Source organism: Convolutriloba macropyga, chromosome 4 (assembly GCF_964194025.1).
Source record: "Convolutriloba macropyga chromosome 4, txConMacr16.3, whole genome shotgun sequence".
In the NCBI taxonomy this organism is placed as follows: Eukaryota; Metazoa; Xenacoelomorpha; order Acoela; family Convolutidae; genus Convolutriloba; species Convolutriloba macropyga.
Window position 1 is genome coordinate 39,026,112 of NC_134471.1, and position 9,213 is coordinate 39,035,324.

Here is a 9,213-nt window from a genome sequence, read left to right on the forward strand (position 1 = left end):
GAGTATGTTATACACTGTTTTCCAATAGCTGTTATCGTGTTTTAGTTAGATACTGTTTTGTTCTTTATCTACAAAAATCGTCTTTATCGTATGTTATAGTTTGTTGGTCTTGGTTCAAAGTTGTACAATAACCAGTAAATGTTCGTCGGTGCACAATAATGAATTGTCGATGTCACAGTTTTCATGAAAATGATTAGAAGAATATCTGTTAACGGATGAGCTCATTGGATTTTAATTTTTTTGATGCTCTGCTGCCTTTTGCAATCGCGGAGATCATTTTTCAATTATATAGCATCCTATTGTAGATACTTTTGTCGGGGTTTGTTACAAAAAATAGGGTACGTGATTATATCGAATTGATTAACACTTCACCTCATTAGTACAAAAGTTTCTAGTGATTCATGGTAACGCAGTAATAGATATTGCAATTGTGCTATTGCTACAGGCTTTTGTTTTTTTAGTTCTGAGTTATGATTAAATATAAACATGGAGCGGGAAGATTTTATGTACACTGCAAAATACTGCGAGGAAAATGTTTGGAAATTTTTTGAAACAGCAAAGAAGAAATTGAAAGAAAGAGAACCAGAGGCAAAACTGACCGAATCATGGGCCATATTCATTTCGAATCCTATGAAAGCAGTTCCCATTTGGCTTCAAACTGCTTCAGGTACGCTCAGACACTTCAGTTAGTTACGCGCTGCATAAAGTTACTAATTTTTGCATTTGTGACTCCTAATAAGTCTTTTCAAATGGAATGTCATTTGACAATTAAAATATTAATATAGCGATCAGACAAAAAGTGGTGATCTCAATTAAGGAAAGTTTTTTAAAAATGAGACGATAAAAATTCTGCATTCGAGTGAACAATTCCTACATTAACAATACGGCTCGTGCGAGACGGTGTAGCATACGTCGCAACATCTGTCAACATTTGTTAGTTCTGAGAGTAAAAACTTTTTTGACTATAAGTATGCAAATCTGAAGAAAGCTTTCGGAGCAACCATGAGTACATTCTTTTAACATGAAAACTGAAAAAAATATCTCAAACCTCATTTTAATATAATTTTAACAAAATTAAATCACATATTTTGTCACTTATTTTGCAGCATAAAGCAGCTCCTCGGAAAGTTAAAGTTCGACAAGATCAACCAACAAGTCGCAAAGACAATTTATCTTAAACAAACACAGACAAAAATTGAAAAGAAAAATGAAGATATGACTTTACGCACTAGAAGCAGCAATTATATGACTGATTTTCTTGTAATCTAACTTTTTTGTAATTGAAAATTGATGAAATCTTGTTGCTCATCAGCAAGCTCATCTGATGAAATACTGTTGCCTTTCCTGATGTTATGTTTCTGAATGTCCCCTAACGAAACAAATCTGTTTTTTTTATGTCATAAAATCACCTAAATTGATGGAGAATTTTAATGTACAGATTCACAATGTATGGGATCAGTTTGCGTAAAAATTTATTTCAAAAATATTGTTTTCTACTTTACCAAAAGTTGTTCTTAATTTGAAGAAGCAATTATATAATTGAATTTTTTCTAATCTAAATTTGTTTCTAATTGAAATTATGCCAAACTGATGAAATCTTTATCAATAACTTCATTTCAATATCCACATGGAAATTTTTCTCAACAAAATGTTACCGAATATCCAGATTCATCAATAAGTTGATTTTTTGATTTTGCCAACACTTGTCTTTTTGATGGGAACTCTGTCTTAAGTTAGATCCAATTCAGATGTCTTTATTTCGACATTTTCTGATTTTCAACTATTTAAATCAAGTCAAAATTATGTTTGCATTTGTCGTACTGAAGTGTACTTTTAATTGAACAAATTCGTCAGATGTCATCAAATTGGTTTATCATAATCATATGGAAACCTTAGTTAAATGGTGGACTTGCTTTTAGCAATTTGGGAAAAAAAACATTTTCTACCTTTTTACCTCTTTCATTTTTTTCAAGTGGAAACACAAAAGATTCCTATAGAATTGCCATTCAACCGGATTGCTAATCAGATTGATACCATTTTAATATCATATGAATTATCTAGTTTAAGTCCAAAGAAGAGACGTCGAAAATTACTGTCTTTTCATGCTTTCAAGTGTTGTCTTTCCTGTTTTGTTTCTGAATACCCCTTGCCAAACTATTTCTCTTATTTTATGTCAAGTGAGCGCCTAATATGATTGAGGATTTCAATGCGCAGAGTTTTCTTCACCTGTTTTCATTTTTATTTGTCTGAAATGGGTGGTCAACGGAGACAGAGAACTTAATTTTTAAGGTCCGTGGAGCATCAGGAACGATCAACAGAATATAGATTTGAAAAAAAAAACTGGTTTTTCCTTTTTTTCCACCACATTGCTTTCCTTCGTCTTCGTCTGAAATGTCCCATATGTGAACATTAATGTAAATTTTTGATCAAATAAGTTTTCAGATGAAATATATGTGCTTAACTCTGTATTTAGGATAGCTCCCTTCCTTTTTCCTCGTAATTTGAAATCGTAAAAAAACTTTTACTCTTTCTTAATCCAAAAATTTTGAATAATGTTCCGGTACCTTTGCCTTTGAATCAAAAAGTCTGTATAAAGAAACCCAATTCGCCAGCTAATTAGTCTGCTTGAGAGGCCCGAGATTCAAGAAAGAGATAAAAGAAAATTGTCAACTTTGTTTTTTCCTCTTTCTCTAGAAAAATTTTGTTGTAGTTTTTGTATGTAAGGTGTTTAGTTGTATCTGAGTTATTCACTTGGATACGGGGTCTGGCATTAAACGGATTAGATTGCTTTAGAGGCCCGTTTAGTTTGATTGATTCGCATGCCAATTAGTTTGTTTGAGAGGCCCGAGATTCACGAAAGAGATAAAAAGAAAATTGTCAACTTTGTTTTTTCCTCTTTCTCTAGAAAATTTTTTGATTGTTCTATCCAGACGCTGTTTCGCAAGCCAATTAGTTTGCTTGGGAAACCCGAGATTCAGGAAAAAGATAAAAGAAAATTGTCAACTTTGTTTTTTCCTCTTTCTCTAGAAAAATTTTGTTGTAGTTTTTGTATGTAAGGTGTTTAGTTGTATCTGAGTTATTCACTTGGATACGGGGTCTGGCATTAAACGGATTAGTTTGCTTTAGAGGCCCGTTTAGTTTGATTGATTCGCATGCCAATTAGTTTGTTTGAGAGGCCCGAGATTCACGAAAGAGATAAAAAGAAAATTGTCAACTTTGTTTTTTCCTCTTTCTCTAGAAAATTTTTTGATTGTTGTATCCAGACGCCGTTTCGCAAGCCAATTAGTTTGCTTGGGAAACCCGAGATTCAGGAAAAAGATAAAAGAAAATTGTCAACTTTGTTTTTTTCCTCTTTCTCTAGAAAAATTTTTGATTGTAGTTTTTGTATGTAAGGTGTTAAGGTGTATCTGAGTTATTCACTTGGATACGTTTTCTGGTAATTGAAATCAGTCGAAATAAATATCAGGCAAAAATAGTATTAGAATTTCATTTAATTTTAAAAAGCCAAATGAGATTAGATGTTTCTTTGTTTCTTATCAAATTTGTCGTGTTCATTTATTCGATTACCGGGGTCTATAAAGGTTTCTGTTTTAGTTAAATCGAAAAGCCATTGAAAGAACTACAGAAAAAGGAAAGCCTAAATTGGGGACTAATGAGAAAATAAAGAGCTCGCGAAAAGTAAAAAGAAAACTTTTTTTCATTTTTGTGATTTGAATTCAGTTTTAAAATTTTCTCATTGTATTTAATGACAATTGTTCTAGCAATTACATTAAGATAATTAATATATTTTCTTCCTAAAACCCCACCTCTCATCAAAAACTTATCTTGCTTTCCTATACTAGTCGCTTTAATTGAACTTAAAAAAACAGCACTTTGAGCTTATTTTCGCAATTGTAACGAAATCTATTTGGTGCGTTTTGTGTTTTTCTTTGCGTTTGATTACTTATTAAGCATGTCAAAATGTTTTAATAAGGTTTAAAATTTCAACGAGTTTTACGCAAATTTGTTGGGCCAATATCGAGGGAAAATTTTTTAGTAAAAAGATGAAGTTTTTGATGATAATTGGTTAGTTTCTGCTAATGTGACAGGAAAGTAATAACTAATAATCTGAATCATTAATACATAAACTATCTATTAGGAAAAGCATCATTTGATCCCGGGAATGATGAGTCAAAATTTGTGTTGTTATTTCTCATTATTTCATATTGGACGATAAAGTTCGTTTTGCTTCTTTTTCAAATGTGGTTATCCAATTCAAAATCAACAGCCACCCTGAAACAACAATTAAGAACCAGAAAAATGTTCACTTAGAGATACTGAAAATTTTGGACGATTTAAAACCCGAATCTTGCTCCCAATTTTGCTAAGCTGTTCAAAAAAATCAGTAGCTACTAGATAAGCCATATTTTTAATCACCAGGACCTAAATGGACAAAAATATTGGTAGAAAATGCAGCAATAGCTCTTGATTTTATTATTGCTGTCCGTTGATTTAAATTAAAACAACTAAAGTAAAGCGCAGTGAAAATGAAAAGATTTTTTTCCCTAACGGCCAAAAGGAGACAAAGTACAATACGGGAGCCAAAACTGGAACATCGAATTTTATTCTTGCTTTTAGGAAATTTCAACTATGTATAGTTAATAAAATGTACTAAAAAATGCGTAAAGATAGGCTCCATTAATCATTAGGAACCGAACAGACACAAATAAAACTAATTTTTCGAACAAAGTAAACGAAATAGTTTTCTTTTAAGGTTTTTTGTTATTTTTTGATAATTTCGATAGAATTATCTGTTTAAGTAAGTAATACCTTAATTGAATAATCTATAACAAATCGTTTTTCCGCAGAAACATACATGAACAAGTTTTCAAAGCAACTTGATGTTCTTTTTTGTTAAAAAAAGCTCCAACTGCCAACGCTAAACGTGACGAATCATTTTGGAACTATTCAACTATCTCTGATTTCAATTGCGCAAATGGTATCACCAAACGAACGAAAGGTAGCAACTTCTCATTAAAGATTGTGAAAGGAACTCAACAATCTCGCTGTTTGGTTGATCAAAAATTTTTTTGGACGAGAAAGGTATTACAAAAAAGTAAATACACAAAAATGCGAATATTTGACAGCTTTGACTGGTTTAAGTGCCAGGAGCTGCTTGAGCAGCCGTCCTGTGTAGTTGAAAAATTTTTCATTTTAAAGAAAAGAAATGCCCGTATAGCGAGTTAGCACATCAGGACCGTCATTTGGTTAGCTTTTGGCAATGAGCTGAATGGAACGGTGGTGATTATTGTATGCATTCCGTGCAGTCTTTCTATTTAGGCGCGATTTTGGGGAATTAATATATTTGAAGCTGGCAAATTGAGTCATCATTAGCATTTGGAATTTTCGTTTTCGTTTAAAATTTTCGTTTAATTGCTCTCAGAGTTTAATTATGAGTTATACATATCTTACACTCAAAAGTTATAATTAAATCATTTACAACTAGCTATTTGGGGAGGCAGCAAGTTTGTATCAATTATAAGCGATTGTTTGTTCTACGGTTTCTCTCTGACTGAAATATTTTTGTCTTCAGAAACTGGTTGAAACCAAGAGCATTTATTTGCTGAGCAATTCTCTAAGAGACCTTTTAAAACATCGTTAATTTCCTCTAATACGCATAAGTATGATATGCAAATGGTAAAGGCAAAGTACAGTTAAGAATAAATCATTGTGAAATTTAAAAAAAATGTAATTAGTTATTTAAAGAACTTTGACCTTACATCAGTAAAAGCGAGAGTTTTAACTTAGTGAATTTTATGCACAATTTTCTATGTACAGCGTGAAGATTTACATTGTGATTAAAATTAAAATTTTTTTTTCAATGATATCATGCATATCAGTTACGTTTGGTTCCTTCGAAAATTCTTTGCAAAACTGTTCTTGCAACTCCTTTTTCAGGTAACTCTCGGTGTTGCTTTAAGCCTGATGTTAGGAGGCAATTAATTGTAATGGATAGCGCAACAAAAGAATCAGGTAAAAACTTATTGTTTTTTTTATACCCAACTGAGTTTTTTCATCTGGTATGCTGTTTTATTCTCATAGCAGAGAGAAATTAGTTTTTATTGTTACCGGAAAATTGTTGCCGAGCGAGTGACAAGAATAATTCGAAGATACTTTAAGAGAAAAAAGTGATAAAATTTTGTTACGAAGTTCGAGATCTGTGGGCTGATCGTACTTTCCCCTATTAAAATGTTTTATTTCCCCAATGTAATTGTTTTTTCAAAGTTGGGATCAACATTTTTTGCAAACCCGCCAAAATTAAAGCTGAATAGTGTATGTGGCTTATTACAGTTGCATTGAGTAATAAAATTTCAGTATTATCGGGTGAGCTTTTACGTTGTGTACTCAAAACGTTTATTCCACAAGCCATTATTATTCCACAATTATCTTTTCCACTTCATCAAATTTTATAAGGTTTAAGTCTCTGATGTACGTGATTCGCCAAAACTGCTGAGAATCTGCTCGCGATTCTGTTCCCTCCCCAGTACCCAGTCAGGCAGGCCTAGGCTTAAGGTATCTGTAGCAACCAAAGCCATCCCGATGTCAGTCATTTCACAGTTCGCGTTCTGCTGAATGCGATTAAAAGGGGCATTGCATTTTGTAACTACTACAGCTGATATCTATCAACTATGGCTTGTTAGCAGTTAGCAACAGATAACAATGGAGGAATTTTTTAACCAAATTTTTTGGTTTTGCTGATCATTGACATTAAACCAAAAGAAGGGTCACCAAAATGGGTCGGGACCTCAAAGAATAGTTTCCTATCATGGAGTCACTTGAGATGTCCTTTTATTTGGTCTTTTGCTGGCTGTTATTAGGAAACGATGAGCGTCCGGTTGTTTGGGATTATCATGTCATTGCTATATTATCAACTTCTTCCGCAATTCGATCATCAGTGCTTGAGCTTTCACCTACTAATTCGAACAAAAAGTTGGTTTTCGACTTTGATACCAGGTTAAACTTCCCCTGTACTCTATCAGAGTACATATCAAAAGCAATACGAGACGATGATATGGTTAAAGAAGAGTTTCGTCGACTTTTTCGAGTTATTCCGGCCGAAGAGTATTTAGCCGAATTCGCATCTGACCGAAGTCATATGAAGGAAACTAACTATGACGGTTCAGTTAAATGGGTGGCACCTCCGCCTAGTTATAAGCCAATCAAAAACGAGAAAAGCAGCAATAATATATCCAAATTTTGGGACATGGATAATTCAACTTTTGGATCAGTGTTGAATTTTGAACAGCTGGTACACTTTTGCAATGCTTGAGAGATTGTGAAATGAGACAAAGCATAATCAAATTGGCCCAACAGAATAATTTGGTCAGCCTTTTAATTTGTAAAATTATCTATATGAATTTATTGAACTATGATGTCTTGCCGTAAACAAAATGTATACATCCAGTTTGTTAAAGTCCGACAATTTATTATTCTTTCTATACCCTAGACAAAAATTAATGGAAAGTTTATAGAAATATAAAAAAATTGTAAATGTTTCCAAAAAAGATCCATTATTTTTACAAAGTTTTACAAAAAATGCGGAAACTTTAGCATTAAATTGGAAAAATTTGTAAACTCTTGTCTTAATTTAGAAACAGTTTGCAAACGTTTCCATTAGTTTACAAAAAGTTTATAAGTTTATGCATTATTTTATAAACAAGATTTACAAATTAATGCAAATTGTTGCATTTAAAAAAAACGCTAAACAATAGCTGTTGAGACTCCAAAAAAAGCAATAGAGCCTAGAAACCTATCTAATGGAGCCTAAAAACTTATCCTAAGCAAAAACGAAAAGCTCTTAAACCTAAAATATAAAAAGAAAGAGCATCACCAAGAAGAGCAACAAAAAAGCATCAGAGTTATCAATTTAGGGCATAAAGAAAGCTGTACTTCTTTTTCCGTTTTTTTCATTTTTTCAAACAATTTTCTTAAAAACATTTCCTGTTTTCTATCTGTTGACTGGTTTCGCTTACATATCCGTTCCCGGGTGTCCTCTCCTCGTCCTCGGCTGTCGTCAGATCCTGAACAAAAACGAAAACCTAACACAACAGAACATCCGCAAAAACCATGCACTTACCCCCTCCCCCCACACCGAGCCAAAGCACACCGGGCAAAAGCAAAGCCCAAATAACCAAAACCTAATTCACGTATCGAGCACCTAAGGGACAGGGAAGCAAAAAGGGGTACGAAAAAACGGCACTTGCAAAAGCGAGCACTCCAAACCTAATCACCTAAAGCCACAAGCAAAGCAACACCTAGAGCCTGCGCCACAAGCCTAATGGGAGGGGATAACGTAAAACAAGCTCTAAAAACGTAGTCCTAAGAAGGCGCAGCCAAACGCGTGGGCAACGTAAAAGCCCAAGCAAAATACCTAAGAGAACAAGGCGCCGAAAAGGGGAGATGGAAGGGGAGAAGGCGAGAGAGAGAGAGAGAGAGAGAGAGAGAGAGAGAGAGAGAGCGAGAGAGAGGGAGGGGGAGAAGGCGAGAGAAAGAGAGAGAGGGAGGGGAGAAGGCGAGAAAGAGAGAGAGAGAGCAGGTGGAGAGCAAATGGCAGGGGGGAGAGACGACTGGAGCAAAGAGAAAGGGGGAGCAGAGAGGGAAAGAGCGGAGCAAAGGGCAGGGGAGGAAGGAGAGAGAGATGGGGAAGGGGAGAGGGACGAAAAGAGAAGACGGGGAAAGGCGCAAAAGACCAATCCCGCCGGGTTGAAGAAGCCAGAAGACCCTCCAGCCACCTGCGGCGCTCCAGATCCACCTCGTTTCTAGCTAGGGATGGAGGGGAGGGCAGAGAGGGGGTTAGGGATGGAGGGAGGGTGGGCGTGGAGTTGGAGGGAGTAGAGAGAGAGAGAGAGAGAGAGAGAGAGAGAGAGGAGGGTGTTAGTGAAGGGAAGGGAGAGAGGGGGAAAGGGCAGGCGAGAGATAGGGGCGGAGAGGGTGGGAGCGAAGGGAGATAGAAAGAGGGAGGGAGAAAGAGGGGAATGGAGGGAAGAGGGGGAGATAAGGATGGAGGGGAGACATTGGAGAGGATTGGAGTGGAGAGTGAGGCCGGAGAGAAAGAGGTGCAGGGAGGAGAACGTGGTGGAGAGAGAGAGAGAGAGAGAGAGAGGGTGGAGTGGAGTGGAGGAGAGGGGCATGGAGAGATAGGGACAGGGGAGGGGAAGGTTTAGGCAGAAGATA

The 9,213-nt window shown here is 35.4% G+C and overlaps 1 protein-coding gene across 1 annotated transcript; it reads left to right on the plus strand.

Moving 5' to 3' along the window:
- Positions 1 to 434: 434 nt before the first annotated feature.
- LOC142337660 (protein N-terminal glutamine amidohydrolase-like) lies at positions 435 to 7,478 on the plus strand. Its single transcript, XM_075387068.1, has 2 exons — positions 435 to 667; positions 6,858 to 7,478. The coding sequence occupies exons 1-2, from the start codon at positions 487 to 489 to the stop codon at positions 7,307 to 7,309; spliced, it is 633 nt and encodes a 210-aa protein (XP_075243183.1). The 5' UTR covers positions 435 to 486; the 3' UTR covers positions 7,310 to 7,478.
- The last annotated feature ends 1,735 nt before the right edge of the window (positions 7,479 to 9,213 follow it).

Bases quoted from the DNA above. Each gene is read 5' to 3' on its own strand.
- LOC142337660 (XM_075387068.1), top strand. From the start codon at position 487: ATGGAGCGGGAAGATTTTATGTACACTGCAAAATACTGCGAGGAAAAT. The intron at 668-6,857 runs GTACGCTCAGAC...GGCTGTTATTAG, and splicing joins TTGGCTTCAAACTGCTTCAG to GAAACGATGAGCGTCCGGTT.